This window comes from Phaenicophaeus curvirostris, chromosome 17 (assembly GCF_032191515.1).
Source record: "Phaenicophaeus curvirostris isolate KB17595 chromosome 17, BPBGC_Pcur_1.0, whole genome shotgun sequence".
Lineage (NCBI taxonomy): Eukaryota > Metazoa > Chordata > Aves > Cuculiformes > Cuculidae > Phaenicophaeus > Phaenicophaeus curvirostris.
In genome coordinates, this window is record NC_091408.1 from 15,222,659 (window position 1) to 15,242,938 (window position 20,280).

The 20,280-nt window shown below is 47.1% G+C and overlaps 2 protein-coding genes across 3 annotated transcripts in view; one reads left to right on the plus strand and one right to left on the minus strand.

Moving 5' to 3' along the window:
- SBNO1 (strawberry notch homolog 1) overlaps window positions 1-355 on the minus strand; it is a 35,603-nt gene extending 35,248 nt beyond the window's left edge. The window contains exon 1 of one of the 2 annotated variants that reach the window (XM_069871256.1): window positions 203-355. The gene's annotated coding sequence lies outside the window, so the exon portion shown is untranslated. The remainder of the gene's footprint in view (window positions 1-202) is intronic. The other variant, XM_069871257.1, reaches the window with a different exon arrangement.
- Window positions 356-5,280: 4,925 nt separating this feature from the next.
- KMT5A (lysine methyltransferase 5A) lies at window positions 5,281-15,634 on the plus strand. The gene is made up of 7 exons (XM_069871138.1): window positions 5,281-5,443; window positions 7,825-7,981; window positions 9,505-9,724; window positions 10,539-10,623; window positions 10,963-11,022; window positions 12,051-12,241; window positions 13,379-15,634. The coding sequence occupies exons 1-7, from the start codon at window positions 5,372-5,374 to the stop codon at window positions 13,587-13,589; spliced, it is 996 nt and encodes a 331-aa protein (XP_069727239.1). The 5' UTR covers window positions 5,281-5,371; the 3' UTR covers window positions 13,590-15,634.
- Window positions 15,635-20,280: the final 4,646 nt, after the last annotated feature.

The window sequence follows — 20,280 nt, forward strand, 5'->3', positions numbered from 1 at the left end:
GCCTTTCGCCGGGAGAGCGGCGCCCCCCCGTCCAGCCCCCGGGACCGCGGCGCAGGGGCCGGCGGAGCGCCGAGACCCCCTCGGGGACGACCGCCGCGGCGCCGAGGCGAGGGGAGCCCCGGGGGCGCCGCCACGGCGCGGGGAGCGCCCCGAGGCGGCGGAGCAAACCCTCCACTAAGCGAAAAAGCGGAGCGGGACTCACTCTCTCTCGCTCTGGGGTCCTCCCGCGGCCGGTGGTGGAAGTCTCCGCCGCTGGCGCCGCCGCCCGCCGCTTTCTAACTCACCGCCGCCATCTTTGCCCTCCCTCCCCTCTCGCGCGGAGGGGGAGGGGAGGGGGGGGGGGCTGGGGCCGCGAGCTGCGCCACACCACGTGACCGCCGACGCGCCGCGCCCTGCCCCACGTGACACCAGCCACCGCCCGCCGCTGGCGCGCGCTCCGCGCCACGTGACCCGCCCCCACCCGCGCCAACCTGGCCTCCCCGGTCACGTGGCCGCCGCCGTCTCGCGCCAACCCCCCCCCCCACAACTCCCCGCCGGCCACCGGCGCCGGGCCGGGCCGCGCGCTGCCCTGTCACGTGACACGCCGCACCTCGTCCCTCCCCGTCCCAGGAACAGGTCGGAGGCAGCGACCTCCCCCCCCCAAAAACCCCGCCATATCCACCGTCCTCAAAAAAAAGCGACGTCCCCCGCAGAGGACCCCGGCTCCGGGGCGGCGGCGGGAGCGGAGAGCGGCGATCCGGGCCCGGTTCCCGGTGGGTGGGGGAGGGGAAAGGCGGAGGCGGACGGCTGCGCGCGGTCACGTGACCCCGGCTCCCCAAGATGGCGGCCGGCGGGGTGATGGCAGCGCTCTCGCGAGACCCCGCTCCTCTCGCGGCCGCGGGGGGCGGGTCCCGCCTGAGGCGGCCCCTGGGGCGGGGGACTTGCGGGCTCCCTGACGCGTAGTTTACGAGCTGCTAATGCGAAATTTTCTGCTGCGAAGAAAATAGCTGCCTGCTGACCGGAGTTTAGCAATGGGAGAGCATTTCAGTCTTGTGAAAGGACCCCTTCCGCGCGATCTCGCGCTCACAGGATGGTTTGGGTCGGCGGGGAGCCTGGCGGCCGTCAGTCCAAGCGCCCTGCAGGAGCAGGGGCACCTCCGGCTCCGCGATTTGCTCGGAGCCCCGTCTGGCCTGGCCTCAACACCTCCAGGGGTGGGACACCTCTCTGGACAACCTGGGCCAGGGCCTCACCGCCCTCAGCGTGAAAAATCCATCTAGTCTAAATTTCTCTTGGTTTCGTTTAAAACCATTACCCCTTGTTCTGTTGCTACAGGCCCTGCTAGAAAGCTGTCCCCCATCTTTCCTAGAAGCCACTTTTAAATATTTCAAGGCTGCAAGAAGGTCTTGGAGTCTTCTCCAAGTTGAACAACTACTCTCCCAGCCTTGCTTCATTCCCAGTTGCATAACAATACAACCATTTTTAAAAATTTTTAACAGAAGCAGACATAAATTGAGTGTGGACAGTCATGAAATCTTAAAATATTCAGTACTGCTCATTCAATTTTACACAAGTTTACTTATTTTACTGTTAGACAAACTTAAGGATTAAAATAACTAATACAGGATAAGCCAGATTTAGGCTAAGCTATTTAAAGACAAAGCAATGTTAATTAAACAGACTTAAGTATTTCAGATTAATCAGTGATGCTTCAGACACTAAATGGAGGAAAAGACGATGGACGTCTGTCCAGAGATGAGAAGAACAATTTAAATGGCAGCTAAAACCTTGATTATTGCCCTCTACACACTTCAAATAAAGGCACAGCGAAGAGCAGTTTGTGTGCGGTCTGTCTCGCATTAGCTGCATCTAAACAGCTCCCTGCAATCATGGAAAGAAAGCAACAGTTTTGATGTATTGAGTTGAAAAGATAGTTACCTGCCAGGCCTGAGAGCAGAGCTGATGATGGGCCTCAACTGGGAGAGGTGAGTGATTCTGCTGTATGTTTCCTACTGGTGTGAAATGAGCACATGTGGAATTATCCACAGGACGCTGCTTCCATGGGATTTTGAATATAACAAGGATCTCACTGAATGCACTTTTTGGTCAGAGGTGGGCTTTTTTAATCCTTGGTAGATACTACTCTGACTGTAATTATATTTTATAATCTATGAAACATAGCTAGGACCTACTGGCATTTTACTATATGACTTTATACAATAATGTTGCTTAATGTAACACTCAGGAGTTGCCCTTAGGGCATAGTTTTTACTTGCTTTCTAATGGAGAGATACAGTGGCTGAGACACAAATTGTCAGTATTTCATCTTGTGAACAAGTAATTTATCTAAATGTTGTGATAGTGATTTTATTTTGCAGAATTGACAGGTGTTGTGTGAGAACTACAGCAAGAACTTGCTCTCACGTTATTTAACTAACATCTTGTGGTGCATTTAAAATAAACTGAACTATTGAATTTAAAGGTAACCCATCATAAAAAAATAAGAGGTTTTTTTTAAACTGGGTGAAGCATTAGTTTAGACTGCGGGTATTTACTCTTAAGATTTTCTTTCCTTTTTGCGCCAGTCCAACACCACGTTCATCAGTTTTTCTTCCCTTCCCCCACGAAAGTATTCCACATTTCTACATTAAAACGCCGTTCTCTCAGTAGCTGCTCTCACAGTGCTACACAAGATAATATTTAGGTCAGTGGGTTTTAGAGCTGGTGCTGGGAGCCGGGCTGTGCCCCCGGGAGCACGGGAACCGGCCAGCACTTCCCACGTGCCCTGGCTCCTGAACCATGGTGACAGGCGCTTTCAGACAGACGCCTCCTCTTTCGGGCTACAGCCTTATGTGTGATAACATTTTTACTTCCTCTAGGTACTGGCTTTTTTAGCCAAAATCTCCTGAAGAGAGCTGGGGGAGCCAGCACGCACACCGCGAGCGCTCGGTGCTGCTGCAGATGATGTCGTTTCCTTTGTTGCTCTAGGGAAGAGAGTGACTTGGCTTGCCCCCTCTGCTGGGGGCCCGCACAGCTGCAACGCAAACTCGGTTGCTTTGTGTAATATACATCTAGAAACTTAATATTAAAAGACATCCAAGACAAAAAAAGGCTGAGCAAAACCACAGTAAAGGTGTTTCCAGAGCTTTCCCAAGACATTAGGAACAGCGTTCCTCAATTACTGCCAGAAGGAAATCATTATTAGTAATTTATGAAGCATTTTTTTCCCAGTCACATCTTAGCCGTATGAAAAGAACAGTGTGAATTGGGGTGGAAAAATCAGAGCAGCGTCTGCCGAGGGCTCCAGTGCTCTTCTGGAGAGCTTGGTGCGCCTGCCTGGATGGTGAAGAGCATCGCCACGATGTGCAGTTGGTGTCTGCTGTCTGCAGCCTTGTGCCCAGCGGAGTTCACAGGCAAACACCCAGCGCATTGCACTCTGTGAAATGCATGTGTATGCCCTGTTAGTGATGATGCAGAAAACATGGTGATAGCCGGGCTTCTTTTGCAGAGGAGCTATCGTGAAATGCAGGAAGCGCAGGCCGTCTCCTCTGCAGTCACGCTGACTTTGTTTCTTGTCCACTCCCCGGTGCCAGGGACGGTCTGGGGAGGATGGGACCATCCCTTTGGTTTGAGGCATTTCTTGCTGAAACTGATGTTGGGGTTTTTTTCTGTTCTTCTTGGGGAGAGGGATGGTTTTCAGTTGCATCACCATCCTGGACTGGCTGATTATGTTGCTGTAGGAATGCCCGAGGGAGCCGCAGCCTGTGGCTGCCGATAAGCCCTGGGTGGGAAGCTGTCCCTGCGCTGATAGCCCTGTGGGTGAGCACGCTTATCACAGCTCTGTATCCCGAGCACACACGAGCAGCTGCTGTCGGGCAGGTCCTCAAGGGGCTGGCACAGATAAGAGGACGGATTAGTCACACGTTGTGGTGGTGGCTCAATGTGATTGCACCAAAGAGGTCCTGTGCGGTGATTTACTAACTCCTTGATGACGCTCACTACCCAAGCAGAAACAGACAGTATCCTGGGATGTTCAGTTCTGGGCCCCTCACCACAAGAAGGATGTTGAGGCTCTGGAGCGAGTCCAGAGAAGGGCAAAGAAGCTGGTGAGGGGGCTGGAGAACAGGCCTTATGAGAAACAGCTGAGAGAGCTGGGGTTGTTTAGCCTGGAGAAGAGGAGGCTGAGGGGAGACCTCATTGCTCTCTGCAACTACCTGAGAGGAGGTTGTGGAGAGGATGGAGCTGGCCTCTTCTCTCAAGTGACAGGGGACAGGACAAGAGGGAATGGCCTCAAGCTCCGCCAGGGGAGGTTCAGGCTGGACATTAGGAAAATATTTTTCACAGGAAGGGCCATTGGTCCCTGGCAGAGGCTGCCCAGGGAGGGGGTTGAGTCACCTTCCCTGGAGGTGTTTAAGGGACGGGTGGACGAGGTGCAGAGGGACACGGGTTAGTGATTGATGGGAATGGTTGGACTTGATGATCCTGTGGGTCTCTTCCAACCTGGTGATTCTATGATTCTATGTGCATGCCTTCTCGCCCCACTGCTGCTCTGCTCTTTGCAATCATCCTCACCGGATCCTGCAGTACCTGTACGCGGCACGGTGCTGGAGCCTGTCCGAGCCTTTCTGCTGGCGGCTCTGTGGCTTTGCCGCGGCTTAGCTGCCATCCTTACGGAACAGGGACTGCACGAGGACTTTGAGTATTACCTGTTCTCCAGGCACGCTCGGAGGGTGGAATTAACAGACTTAATTTTCGACCTGAGAGGTTTCGGCTGGACGTTGGGTAAAGCGGCAATTCTGCAGAGCAGAGCTGGGCAGAGCAGAGCTGGGCAGAGCAGAGCTGGGCAGAGCAGAGCTGGGCAGAGCAGAGCTGGGCAGAGCAGAGCTGGGCAGAGCAGAGCTGGGCAGAGCAGAGCTGGGCAGAGCAGAGCTGGGCAGCGCCGCCAGCGCCCCGCGGCTCCCCGGGGCCGGCGCTCCCGCCGCGGGGGGCGGCCCTTCCCGCGCCGCCAATGGGCGCGCCAGGTGCCGTTCGCGCGGGCCAATGGGCTCGCGGGGGACGCGCGTTTAAACCGAGTCTCCGGGAGCGGCGGCCCCTCGGCGGGGCGGGGCGGGGCTCCCGGCGGCGGCCGAGCAGATGGGGCTGCGCAGGGCGGCGCGGCGGCTCCTCGGGGCCCGGCGGGGCGGCGGGGCCGGCTCGGGCGGAGGTGCGGGGAGGGGCGGCGGCGGCGGCGGGCGCGGGGCGGCGGGCTCCTCCCCCGCGCGGCTGGCGGGAGGGGCCGCGCTCGGCCCGCCGCCGCCGGCCCTTTAAACATGGCGCAGGCCGCGGCCGGCGGGCCGTGACGGCGGGCGGCCCCGGCTCAGGCGCCGCTCTGTGTCCCTCGCCCCTAGGGAGGAACATGCCCGGCGCCGAGGAGCCCGGCCCCGACAGCGCCGAGAGGAAGGGACCCGCCCGGCCCCGCGCCGGCGAGGTAAGCGCTGCCCGCGCCGCCCCCGGCTCCCGCGGCTCCGTCGGGGCCGCCCGGCGCTCCCCCCCGGGGGGTCCCGCCCGGCACGGGGAGCGGCCGGCAGCGAGGGGGGAGCCGCGCCGGGAGGAGAATCCTTCTCTCCCCGTTAACGGCGCGTCGAGAGCTAGGGGGCTCCGGTGCGGTTCGCAGCTTCTGCCTCCCTCCAGAAATGCCCCTAGCTCCCCGCTCGCTGAATGCTGACAGCTCTGCCGTGTGGGGTTCGCTGCTTAGAATTGCTAAAATGGGGTATTTTCGTGGTATTTCGTCTTCAAAAGCTCCTGGTTGCTTTAAATAAGCGAAGATTGTCTTTCGCAGGCCTCCCGGTAGCACTGGGGGTCGGTGGCTGTCTGGCCTGCTCTTTCTCAGACTGTTCTAATTCGTCTTTACTGGAGTTTATTTGTGGGCTGAGATTTGAGCCTCTAACTTTCCTTATTTTGTGTACGATTTACATGCACCTTTGTTATTTATGAGTATGCTAATTATTAAAATTATCCTGTGTGTTCTATTGTGTGCTTTGCTTGCTGTTTTGGTGTTTGTATGGCTCATGTGCTGGAGGATTTGTTTAGTCGGCTATATTAGAGCTATTTTTTAAATAATGGGGAACTTTGTATGCTTTTATTAAGGAAAAAAAAAAAAGCATGTTTTCATTGTTTTAACTGGCTTCCAGTGTCTGAAAATTGCTTTTAGTTGAGTCGAAGTATAGCCAAGACAAACTCATTCTGGCCAAGTTGGATCTGCTTGTCCAGACTCTGCAATTTCCCAGCTGCCCCGCGCAGCCAAACTTGGTGAGGCGGCAGGAGGCCGTAAAAGCAAAGGTGGCACAACTCCACTGAACACTGCTAAATTTGATACTGCTCACCGTTTATGTTCTTGGAGCTCGAGACAGTGTACAAACCCCACTCTGTGGTGTTGGACCATACCTGAGGGTTTTACCATGTTCCTGACTAGGCGTAACTGCTTTGTGTAGACCCTTCAAAGTTTCTTTTGCTGTGAACAACTTTTACACGTTATTTTGTGAAATATTATGGAGAAGAAGAAAGCAATGTTGATCTCCCAGACTTCACAGAGAGGTGTCACTTAAGGTAGACTGTGCAACCGATTCCTGTCTTCTGTGTTGCTCAGTTGAGCTTATAATTAACTGCTGTAACATTTGATACTTCATGGAAATGTTTGAGTAAGCTCATACCTCTCTGGCTATGAGAATTATGTTCTGGGCTTGGGCAATTTTTGCTGCATTACTGGTATTTTTTTTTGGCTTGCACTCTGCGAGGCCGCTTTCCTCCTGAGGAACTCAGGGTTGCTTTTTTTTTTTTTAGCACTAGAGTTCATACTGTGAAGCCCAGGGTGGAACCCAGAGTTAGTTATAAATATCCCATCCTGACACGTTTCCTATGAAAGTGAGTTCCTTTGATTCCCAACGGGCTCATACTGGGCCGGGTTGCTCAGTTTAGAGCAAAGCAACCCGAGTGTCACAGTGACTGAACGTGAGCCAGCAGTGTGCCCAGGTGGCCAAGAAGGCCAATGTCATCTTGGCTTGTATCAGAAACGGTGTGACCAGCAGGTCCAGGGAGGTTCTTCTCCCTCTGGACTCGGCACTGGGGAGACCGCTCCTCGAAACCGGTGTTCAGTTCTGGGCCCCTCCCCACAAGAAGGATGTTGAGGCTCTGGAGCGAGTCCAGAGAAGAGCAGCAAAGCTGGTGAGGGGGCTGGAGAACAGGCCTTCTGAGGAATAGCTGAGAGAGCTGGGAGTGTTTAGCCTGGAGAAGAGGAGGCTGAGGGGAGACCTTATTGCTCTCTGCAAGTCCCTGAAAGGAGGTTGTGGAGAGGAGGGAGCTGGGCTCTTCTCCCAAGTGACAGGGGACAGGACAAGAGGGAATGGCCTCAAGCTCCACCAGGGGAGATTTAGGCTGGACATGAGGAAAAAATTCTTCACAGAAAGGGTCATTAGGCAACGGAACCGTCTGCCCAGGGAGGGGGTTGACTCGCCTTCCCTGGAGGTGTTTAAGGTGCAGGTGGATGAGGTGCTGAGGGACATGGTTTAGTGTTTGATAGGAATGGTTGGACTCGATGATCCGGTGGGTCTCTTCCAACCTGGTTATTCTATGATTCTATGAAAGTTCTCTGGTATTGAGAGTTTGCATTAGTAAAGTTCTTGGAGTGCTTACCACTGTTATGTTTTCAGTTAGTAGAAATAGCAACAGCAGCAAGGGTGATGCATTAAAGCACTGTTAATTTGCATTAGCACAGTCAGACGCCAGCCCTTTTTTTTTTGCAGCATGTTATGGATACCCATGTGATGCACCAGGCACCTCTGATGTACTGATTTCTGTGTGGGTCTGTTTTAGGAGAATGTGTTTATTGGTCAATCCAAAATCTACAGCTACCTGAATCCTAGCAAAACTTCTGGTGCTCGTCCTCCGCTCCAAGAAGAAAACTCTGTCATGTATCGTGAGGTGAAATGTCAGGGCAAAGCACTAAACAAAGCCTACAGGAAAGGAGATGGTAAGATTGATCTTTGGATTTTTTGCCTCATTAAACATGCTCCCCCACACCCATTTGGAAACTTCATTGCAGGTCAGGAGGGGCAGGCAGCTTCCCCAGCCTGGTGGCTTTCCCAGTCCTGCAACTCTGTTCACAAACTGGGACTCTGCAAAGATGACGGTGGTGTCCTTATTCTTTTCAAAACTTAGATCACAGGTTTACCAGCCAATTCTTCCTCTGGTTTTCTGTCTGACTATATTTGTATTGTCTCTCTGGATATAAAAAGCTAATGGTTGTGTTGTCACTGTGCCCTAATCTCCTTGCAGTTCTATTACTGCTCTGCTTCCTTGGGGCAGTGTTTTGCAGTTTATCTTCCCCCTCATCCCCCCCTGTTTTATTACCCAAAGCTGGTTTATTCTGTAATTTGACTACTTTATACTAAGTTAAATAAAGGTAATTCAGCATCAAATCGTGTGTGAGGTAGAGTCATTGGTAGAAGAAGAAACAATTCTTAAATTTTTGGGATGAAATAAAGGCGATGAGAAGGAGGAACACAGATTGTGGATGCTGAGTGCCAGATTTCATAGATGCTTTGCTGTGGTGACTAGGAATGAGACTGTTGGCGGGGGGTGGGGGATAAATAAGCTGGCTTGTGTTTAAACGTAATAACAAAATAATAATTTGTCAGAATACGTTGATGCGAGCAGGTATTTTAAGCCCTTCTCAACACAGGAGCTGTCAAGTTTTTTAGAAGCTGAAGGCCTTAAGTTTCCAATTTAGCTCTCCAGGTTTGACAAGTAAGTGAAGACGGCTTCAGCTTGTTGCACTGCTGTGGCCTTGCAGCTGTGCTTTATTTCTCCAGTGAGGCTAAAGCATCTGTCTTGGCAGATGGGACTGTTAAACCTAGTGATTTGCTTTAAACAAAAAGTTTATTCAGCTTTAAGCTGTGTTCGCCTACCTCTAAATCAGTTGACTGAGGAGGATGTGGTTGTCTCAAGGTGGGATGCATGCAACCAAGAGAATGTTGGTTGTGTGTGGGGTAGACTTCTTGTAAGTGCCAGTCCTTTAGCTCCTGTGGGTTTTGGCTGAGTGGTGTTGGCCACTTGGTACTAGTGTCTGTTGCTGTGTAATGCAGGATCCAGAGAAGCTTCTCCTCCCTTCTTGGTGTGGGATATTGATTAGTTTATGGCAGTAATTTAGTATGCTGGATGCAAACTATGCAGTTGTTTCAGACGCTGCACTGAAGGTGCTGCATGCTGAGGTTTGGAAAACTGAGCCCCAAGCCTAATGTGACAAGTACTTGGCTTTGTTTTACCCTTTCTCTGCTCGTCTCTGCCTCTGTACTGCATGTGCTGTAGCAATGACTAGTCAGAAGCTGAATAACAGCCTATCTGGGCTCTGGCTGAAAGATTGTATTATTCCCTTCCTCTTTCTCCTGTTTGACAGAACTAGAAACTTGGAGTAGAAACCATTGGAATTCATTTAAAGCTCTGTGGTATAGATGATCCTAAGTTCAGAGCCTTGCTTTATTTCCTTGTTGCCAGGAAAAAAGAATGGTGGCAATATAATCGAAGGTGCTATGAAACCAGAAGATCAGAAGGAGAAAGAAGATGGGCGTGATGCTTTGGTGCCCTCCTCTGATCAAAACCAAGAAACTATAGAAACTCAAAAGACACCTCTGCCTTCAGATGGTGCTGATGAGGCCAGTGCTGCAAAGCCAGCTCAGAAAAAGACGGTTAAAGCAAAACGTGGACCACGAAGAAAGTGAGTGACTTCTGGAGTTGGGAAAAGATTTTCTTCTGTTTGTCCTTGTACACCAGGAGGGTTTGATCTGAGTTTTTTCTTTAGGAAATAGATTAATGTTGCTCTTGCTTTGCTGCCTTTTTTAAACAAATGATTATGTTGGGGGAACAAATCTTAAAGGCAACTTTTTTTTTCCCCCCCTCAAGGATACTGTGTTTGAAAGTAATGTATAATGCCCAAAGTATTTATCTACTGTGCGGAGGACTTTTGTTGTTCTTGCAAGCAAGGCTGGTGTATTTAATCTCAAGTGAAATACTTGCTGATCACCTATAGGAAAATAAATTAATGAGCCATTAAGACCTACTTTTCTGTGGACAAATGGGAATTTATCTTGTCAGAAACAGAGTATTAGGTTAATTACAGTTGGAGACTTCCTGGCTGAGCTGATGATCTTTCTCATGATATTGGAGTAGCGTGACCTAAAACTAATGAATTCCTTTCCAAGCAGTTTTCATGACCTAAATTTTAGAGTCCCTACTGGCAAGGCACACAGGGCTCTTCAGAATTTTAGTGTAACCTTCGGTTGGTTTCCAATGGCATCTCTTCCTTGTTGTTGAAGAATTAGTATACTTAGAGTAATGGAAATAGCACGGGGAGGAAAGGGAGTGTAGCTTTTGGCTTGAAGTAGAGTGCACTGATGATAAACGCTGGTTCATACTGATCACCTTTCAATGCACCAAGCTGAAAATAATTTAAAAAAATCTTATTTACCTCCCTCCTCGAGGTGTAACTTCACAGTCTGAAATACTTGTGTTTTGTGTTTCTTATTCCTTAGAACGCAAGGAAGAACACCAAATCGAAAAGTGACAGATTACTACCCAGTTAGAAGAAGTTCCAGGAAAAGCAAATCTGAATTGGAGGTAGCACTTCTTGTCAAAATAACATTACTTACAACACTGCCAGTTAATTGAACAGTGCGTAACTACCTGTAAATGGCTTCCATTGGCCAAATACAGAATGTTGTGCACTGGAAGTATTGTTAAGAACATTCTTAAGATTTGGAGATACTGATCCAGTCCTCCTAGGACAGTATCTAACTGCTTGTATATATGGATGGCAGAAATCTCTCTACCATTCAGCTCTGCTAGAAATGTGGGGTGGTTTGCAAAAATAAGTGTCACTGTCTAATTTTTTTTTTGCCGTAGAGTAAGCTACAAAACCTATCAACGTGGTTTTGTTTGATCTTGTTTCTTCTGCAGACCGAGGAAAGGAGGAAAATAGATGAGCTAATTACAAGTGGGAAAGAAGAAGGAATGAAGGTAACGGCAATGCCAGCCTGAGTAGCTACGTACCGTTTACACAGTACCTTGCAGTTCATCTGTTTAAGAAGAAATTAGTGGAACTCTATCACAACTGCTGCAGTTCGTCAGCAGTGGAGCAAGACTGGAGCACACTGTCTTCCCTTTTGCTTGGGTGCAGTTTGGTTCTGTAGAATGTGTGCAGCCTCAGTCCGAAATACTGAAGTGGTTTCATGGTCTTCACTGAAAATGCATTTGCTCCCTTTAGTATCTTATTTCTTGAGTTAGCTTCCAGAAATGGGGTTAAATATAGCATCTTAATTGTCATATGTTTAAAAGGTAACACCCATATACTGTCTGTATGGTAACAGATTCTCAGGCTGTTCACAGCCAGTTGCTGAGAATCTTCGTTAGGGCATCTGGGATAAAGGGGTTGTGCTGATTTTCATTCCTCTGCTAGCAAATACCAATTACTGGGACCAAGTGCTTATCATTTGGTTTACTCTGATCACCTTTTTTTTATAATTTAAAGCAGAAGTGGCTGCTGGGAAGTGTGGAAGAGCTGTAATTCTTGAAAAGCAGCAGCCTGCAGTTAGCATTGTCGCATCCTTTACAGGGACAGGAGAACTTTCCCGGAGTTGTCCAGTTTACATGGGGAGGCAGGAATAATAAAGTATAATGGGTGATAAATGTAATTTCTGTGACTGATTTTTCTTTTCTCTAACTTTTTAAGCTGTCCATGGTAATGATGATGGTGCACCTGAAATGAAAAGGCTTACTACCTCAGCTAATATGTAGTTTAAAAGAAAATATAGACAACTCTTCTCTGTGTATGCTGTTTTAAAAAGTAGTTCTTTGATTAGAAGACCCTGTATCAAAATACCTGGTAACTCGGGGTGTATTCCAGATTCATCCTGTCTGCAGTACACACAAATACTCTGCTGTGGCTTTTTTATAAAGACAAATCACCAATTTCCCAGGATATGGCATATTTGTAGTCATGTAAATAGTTTCTAATTGGCCAGCTGTTTTTCTTTTCAACTCAACAGATTGATTACATCGATGGCAAAGGGAGAGGAGTAATTGCTACTAAACATTTTAATCGAGGAGAATTTGTAGTTGAATATCACGGGGATCTCATTGAGATCACTGATGCTCGAAAGCGAGAAGCTCTGTATGCTCAAGATCCATCCACAGGCTGCTATATGTACTATTTTCAGTACCTCAGCAAAACGTACTGGTAAGCTTCTCTTCCCTCATGTGTGATAATTGAGTGACAGAGGCTTTGAGTGCTGCGAAGTCTTTTCTTATTTTCATGAAAAAAAAGAAAATAATTGAAACCATGAATTAGGAAATTATTTGGAGCACTCTTTCATGGCTCAAGAGTCTCCTGTACATCTGAGCTAAAAGGAAAGTTAGATGACTCAAAGCCCTGTTGCCTGAAGTACAGCACAAGCTAAATGGAGAGTTGTATCTGCTTGGATGAGACTTCCACCTCTGCCATGGACTTATGCCAAAACTTATTCTTTTGTAAAATTAACTGCTTTTCTTAGTTGCAAGGATTTTTTTTAAAAAAAACCAACATGAACAAACTCTCAGGGAGAAAAACATTGCCTTCCACTGTATTTGACTGGGTCTCCTTCTTTATCTCGTACCTGACACCTACCTCACGTGCATACCTTATCACTCTATTTGCAGTTTCATTTGCTGCAGACTTCAATTCTCTGAGCAGCTACTTGGGCTACGCTCTTTCCTCCTTGGCTACTATTACTGGATACTGGAGTATGGGTCACTTAGCCTGTATGCTAATTACTGTGAAGTGCTCTATATGCTAGGTGTCTGACCTGCAGTCTAGATGCCATAATGATAGCTGCTAGAACAACTTTTTGTGCAATGAGGGGCACCAGAACTTTAATTTCCAGGCCTCTGGAAATTTGGTATATAGTGTTTGGGCATTCTCAGCCTTCTGCGTGAGCAGAGACTCTTGCTAGCTTACTCAGCAGATATTGCTTAACTTGGAGACAACTTTCCTGAGGGCAGGGTATTTAGGTTGTCAAGCCTTTTTTAGGCTGTTCTGCATCTGGGTTCTGTTGTTCCTTGTGAACAGCTGAAACCTGCTTGGAAATGGGCAGCTCCAAAAAACACTCTCAAGTTTTCAGTTTTCTGGCTTTTGTGCTAACTTTAAAGTCTCCCAGAATTGCTTTAGTTTGCCTCCGTCTGCTGTATCACGTGCTCTCTGTTTGATTGTGTGCGTGTTCAGTAGTGTTCTTCGAAGCCTTGTGTGGATTCCTCGTTCTTTATTGATTTGCACTTTAGTTTTTGTCCACAGATGTGATTGTGTGGTATGCAGCAACCCTGTGTTCTGTTCTTCTTTCAGTGTTGATGCTACAAAAGAAACCAATCGTCTGGGAAGACTGATTAATCACAGCAAATGTGGCAATTGTCAGACGAAGCTTCATGACATTGATGGTGTGCCTCATCTCATCTTGATAGCTTCCAGAGACATTAAAGCAGGCGAAGAACTGTTGTATGACTATGGAGACAGAAGCAAAGCTTCCATTGAAGCTTATCCCTGGCTGAAACACTAATTCATCCGCTCTGTTTGGGTTTGGGTTTTTTGGACTGAGTGCTCTATAAGGAGTCGTGGATTTTTTTTCTCTTTTGTTGTCCTCACTTCCCTCAGCTTTTAGCAGACTGCTAATGGTGTTCTGAGCTCCTTAAAAACTACCTTTTTGCTTTGCAGTATTTAAATACCCATTAGAGTTTTCCAGGCAAGTTTGAATAATTGACCTTAGATTGCCAAAACTTTTATATCGTGAAAGGAAGCCCTCCCTAAAATTTGAATGCTTCTCCATAGTGACCAGTGCCACTTGAGCCTGCAGTCAAAAACTTGCGCAGAAGCTCACTCGCTTAGGATGTGCTTCTGCTTTTGCAGTGTAATGTCGTGCTCCGCTTTGGGGCGATGACCTTGGCGTTAGCTTTATTGGCAGCAGATGTACTTCTGTGCTCTGACTCGTGCATCCAGTGGCTGGGCTGCTTGTCAGACTGCTTTTTGCAACCCAGTGCTGACAGGCTTCTCTGAGATGGATGCTACTATTGTTCTCCAATAATTTGTGGTAGGGATCCAGTTTTTCCAGTGTCATATCTCCTGTTGGCAGTGAACTTAAATGCACTGGTGCTGAGGGAAATGGATGGTCAAATTGGCTGCTTTCTTCAGAGAAATGACTCCAAGCCAAATCAGGGTGAATTTTGATAGACTGGGGTGATATTGATTAGAAACATGAAGATAGAATTTCACAGTGAGAATCAATGTTTGAAATTACTATTTTCTAAAAATTAAGATGGTACCTTTTTATAGCTAAATGGATGATTCTTGGAGGTGTCTCCCAGAGGATTTTAAAGTAGTAAGACAAAAAGGCACTCTCCAAAAATGTTTTATTACCTTCCTATGCTAATTAGCCACTTCAGAAGCTATTTATTTACTGTGAATGCTTGAAGTAGAGCATAGCGGTTCCAAAAATAGGAGTCATCTTCATATGCAGCTTCAAACTGTAATGATGGAGTTCATGCAATGAAGAAAGTGGATTCCTTATTGCCTGGTCCTGTAGGTCTGACCAGCATGGTCTGGTCCCACTGTCCTGAATGGGAGTTGAGTGCTTAGCATCTTGCGGATGTTTTAATGTTACTGTTGGAGAACAAAATCTGTGATATAGGCGGGCAATACAATGCAGGTCCTTTATGTTAAAGATGAATTCTTACCAGTTGGAATTTTTGCCAAGGCAGGCTTGGCACGTGTGTAGATGAAAATGGCTGTGAGCCATCAGCCACGCTTGCTGCTGGAAGGTGTCGGCAAGGAATCTGTGGCTCTGTTAATATCTTCTGTTCCTCGTGTCTTGAAGGCTGCTGCTGTTCCAGCTAATGCCCTCTAGGACAATCCTATACGCTTGCCTATGTGATAGGTCAAATGGCAACATCATCCTGGTTGTATGCTCCAGCAGCAAGAGAGGTGGCTTAGCGATGTGTTTTTTAAATTAAAAACTTGAAGACAATGTCTCTGTAAAATAAAGAATATATTTATTATTGATGAAGTGGCTGCTATGGTACCTGTCTCCATTGCAGATCGTTAGCATTTTGAAAGAAAGCTGTGAAAATCATTAGCCATTAAATGCTTTATATTATTTACCACTGAACACAAGGCAAGCTCATCGGAGGCAGCCTGTGTTTTCACCATTTCTGAAGAATTAACTGGAGACCTGTTACCTTATGAGTACTGAGTTACAGGTATGCTTTGTCGGCTGACTTGTTTGGGTTGGCACTGACTTTTCTCTGGTCTCAGTAACAGAGACCACAGCAATGTGTACAGTATCCTGTTTTCCTAGAGCACTCCCTTGAAGTCAAAAAAAAATTGGAATAAAATGCTTCTTTTTTTGTTTCTTTTTATTTAAACATTTGCTTGTTCTTTCTCAGGTCAAATAGTTTAAAACATCTGCTCTTCAGCATCACTTTTGTAGTTGAGAAAGGGGGAAGATATCTCCCCATTTCATGTTAAAAATATTGTCTTCTCTGAAATGCTTAACTGGTAATCAAGTAGCACTGCATCGGAAGATGGTAATAAAACTGATGTTGCACTGAATATGTATCCTTTACTTTCCTAGGAACGGATATGTATATATTACCTCAAGACTACTTTTTGCTGAAACATGCCATTTGAGTTTTTATCCTTGTGCCTTATAGGAAGGTTTCATGTTCTGATAAGGTGCAAAGCACTCAGCAGGCAAAAAGACACACTTGGATTGGGAACCAAGCTTCCTTTATCAGGCTCCTATGGCTTTGCCAAAGGCAACAGGGTTGTTCTAACAGGATGGCAGCCTCTTCTTAAGTAGCCTTAGCTGAGGAATTTGCTCCCCTTTTGAGAAAAAAGCTGTGCAGCTAACTTGGCACCAGAGCAGATGTAACTGTGATGGTTCCACAGAAAGACCAGCCCAAAAGGCTAAGGTGCTCTTCTGACTGCTTTAACTGGTGAACTCCCACCTCTTTTTATTATTATTTTTTCATAAAGAATATCTTAAGTGAATAATTGGAGCTTTCATTTTTGTCTCCTTCCACTGCCTGTGGAGAGTGGCTTAGGGCTGTGTTACAATCTTCTGTCTCTGCGGCAGGGTGGTACTTCAGCCCATTACCTGAAGCTGCCTCATTAAGGCTTGGTGATTAGTGTGTTCTGGGGCATAGTCCCACCTTTTTAAAGGTGATTAGAAAATGCTTTCCTGGGGTAAATCACAGGAGAGGATGGAGTTCAGAGCACATGCAAAAGTCTCTTTTCAGCTCAGAGCTGTATTGTGGTTCTTGCTGGCAAGTGATTAATTGGTGGTGTTGGGTTTCCACCCCTGTAAACACAAAACCTCTGCTAAGGAAATGCAGTAACTTCCTTCCCTGCTCCAAAAAATACTTCGTGGGGACCAGGCCAAGGCTTATTAGTATGTTGAAGATGGCAAAAGTGCTTCGGCAGTTGTGTACCCTGGCTGAACCAGCCTGCTTAGCTCAGATGTCTTTGATGTTGCCTTGCTAACGAATTCTCTCTGAAAGAAGACTGCGGTTCTAGCTTCTGCAAAGCCGCATCCACATTGTGCATCTGAGCAGATGTGTAGTGTCCTATATTTTTCATGTTGCTATCGTACAAGAGGGAATCAAAAGATTTCAGAGCCCGCTTTCACTTTTGAAGATAGCAAGATCATAGTTTGATAGCTGTCACTGCTCCTTTTATGTCTGTTCAGACTTTTCTGCCCTGGAAATTCTACTTTTTTAATTGGTATCCTTTGAGCTTCTCTTTCTAGTCCTTTGTTTGCCCTATATGCTTCCATTTGTGATAAGTCTCATTACCTGGGCTAATACACAGGTTGTGATAGTTGACTGAATGAACAGAAATTATGAAAAATACAACTGTCTGCTGTGGGAGAGCTGTAGCTGTCAAAAAGGAAATGTTTGGTGCATCTCTTCCAGCTCGAGCAGCATGTCTGCACCTCTGAAAGAGACATCGGTCCTTCACACGGACAGAGTGCAATGCAGCAGCTTTTCTTCCCTTGCTGTGTTCTTCATCTTTCATGTCTACCTCAAACAGCCGCTCTGTGGTGTACGGGGGCTCTGTTGTCGCAGTGCAACTGCATCGTCCGTTGGTGCGGCTGGGTGGGACAGGCCTCCACCTGCGTATTGCCCAGCTAGTGCAAAGAAAGACAAAAAAACCACGCTGGGGTTTCCTTCAAGCAGTTCTGTGCTGGTGCAAGATAATTACTGTCTGCAGAAGAGCCGTGGGGACTGCAGTCTGCGTGGGTACCTTCTTCCCAGCGCTTCTCTATGAACACAATTCAATATCTTCACCCTGCAAAATCATTAGGGCTGAGCATTTTGATGGGTGGGCAGGATAAATATGTGATAGTACAGATCACAGACTCTTCTATTAATAATAAAAATCACCTTTGTATAAATGTTTATTCTCTACATGTGGGTAATGTCTGGCAGGAATCATAAGAAATATAAAAAGTGACTGTTTGAAACAGTTTCTAAAACAGCAAAGTAAAACCTGTTCTGAAGGAATATTATACAACACAATTTTTGAGTGCTTCTCTACAGCAGGGGTGATGCTTTCTCTTCCAGTTGTTGACTCCCTGATGCCTTAGAAGCAGTCATCAGTGCCACTTCTGAGCAGCAGCGGTGAAGTTTTTGAGAATGCTCATTTTCCATCTTTAAAAGAGATCCTAAAAAAGAACAAAAAGAAATTTATAATATACAACTGGAAAAGGAGCATGCAGCCATAAGACTGTGCAAATGTGTTCTGGGGAGGGACTGGAGGGAGGAGTCTGAGATTGCGTGTAGCGGATATAGTTGCTTCATACAAGGTCAATATGCTCCCAGGGAGAGCCGGCCTGTTCCCACAGCAAAGTCGTGATATCCTAGAGGAGAGGCAAGGATTGCAAAGCTTTGCTCTGAAATGCTTGGTTTTCCTAGAGAAAAAGCAATGCCCTGCTTGCCTGGGTGGACACGGCCTTACTCTGGAGTGCTCTATCAGTTTTTAATTTTACAGGGAGAGGAGAAAAACCATATCCAGCCAACGAGGCTGAAGTTCAGAATTCACCCTGGATTCCCTAATTGTGAATCAGGTCCTAGTCTGCCTAAAGACGCAGGCAGGCTTACAGCTGTTTGATTGTCCTCACTGTCCCTGCTGGCGGCAGGGCTGCTGCTGGCTGCCTTTCCTAGTTCTTCAGTTTGCTCTTTTCTGTGAGATGATCCCACGGGGAAAAGAGGCTTTGGCGTTTGGGGGGTGGGGTGGTTTGGGGATTTTTTATTGGTTTGGGGCTTTTGGGGTTTTTTTGTTTGGCTTTTTTATTTGGTTTTGGGGTTTTTTTGGGGGGTGGGGTTTTTTTTGTTTTTTTTTGTTCTTTGGGGTTTTTTGGTTTTTTGCTTGTTTTGTTGTTTGGGGGGTTTTTTTTGGTTTCTTTTTGGTTTGGTTTGGGTTTTTTTTGGGGGGGGTTGTTTTTTTTTGTGGCTTTGTGCATAACGAGGCATTACTGACTATGTTTAAACCCATCCCTGGTCAGCTCGGGCAGGGGCGAACGGGCGCTCACAGGACAGGGATGGCAGCCTTGCCTATTTCTCGTAATGAATGACACTTCTGTTCCTTAAACACTGTGATGTCATTTTGCTTAGGCTGAGCTTTAATGAGAACACAAAAAGTAACGACCTGCCTTCTACACAGAGGAGGGATGGCAAAGCACAACAGAAGTGAAAGGGAAGTGTAATCAGACACTGGACATGTTACAAGAGTCCAAAGATGACAGGAGGGTACAGACAAATGGTGAATTTCTGCATGGGTGGATCTGTGGTACCTTCAACAAAGCCACCAAAGGGCTCACACCACACAGCTGGGAACAGATGGGAGTTTCCCAGCTTCCCTGCAAGGCAAGTGGCTGTTCCTCTTCCCACCCTATGGAGGAGAAAAGAAAGGCTTTGCCCAAGCTGTAGATTTTGCCATCATGCTTCGACACTGCTGCATTCCACGTGGTTGTTAACACCTACTTTAAGCTAAAATTTCAGATTTACTGAAGGAGGTTTCCCCTGCTTGGAATCAGGTTAGACGTTACCAGCTTGCATGCTACACGATGCTTTCGCAGCATGGCAATTTACTGTCCTGAGCTGACCTCATTTGTCTCGAGAGCTGATCACAGCTTGTGACGGCAGTAGCTGCAAGGAGCTAAAAAACACTTGTCTGGATATAAAAATACAGGAGGGCATCTAGAAATTGGTGTCATTCTGAGGCCAGTTCTCCTCTTAGAGAAAAATGGGACTGTGAGCTGTGTGACACTGCAGAGCTCTCTCTGCACTATAGCTTCTCAGCAATCACGATTACAAATGCAGTCCTCAAATATCATCAGTCATTTTAAGCCATTCTCTGTAAGGATGTCAGGTACCTTGTGCTAACAGAGCTTATTTCCAATTTTAGATGTTTTGGAACATATATTTATGGCTGTAAAATTCTAATTTGGGTTTTGTGTGAATGTTTAAAGGGAAGATTTTTTTTTTTTGGCTTCAGCTCTATCAAGATACAACCACATAGAACTAGTGGAACTGGAAAGCAGGCTTGACGCACTCTCAACGCACAGCACTGTGACTTAAATCACTAAAAACCCCAAAACATTTCCCATGTAAATTTTTAATGTGGCCTTTAATAAACTGGATAACACAGCTCAGCAATCAAAGTGAGAATCTGTTCTAATGGCTGCACAGCACAACTAGGGAGCCGAGATGGGGAAGTGGTGCCTCACTGTGCTGTGAGAAGTGCTGTTGAGCAGTTTGTAAACAGACTTCTTTTATTGACCTTTAACTTCTTGGTTTAACCTGCCTCTTACACACAGCACAGGGTGGCTTACTGGATCTAAGAGGTTGTTACTGAAATCTCTCAACTGACATCTAATGTGCTCAGGTGTTTTGTGTCTAGATTAAGAAGTAGTTTCTTGCCCCAAAGAGTTTAATACAACCTGATGATGAGGGGAGAAGTCTTGGAAGTGAATTTGTAACACCAGGACCAACACCCTTCCTGCACCCCACCCTTCATCTCACACTGATCCTCCTAGCTGGTCTTTTATAGAAAGACCAAAATCCTTCTCTGAAGGACCTTGTTCTGCACAGTTCAAGTGCCTGACACAACCCTCTGTTGTCAGTCTTAAAAAACTCTCTTCAGCTTATCTTATGCAGGAAGGGCTTAATATTCTGCTTTCCAGATCAGTGCCA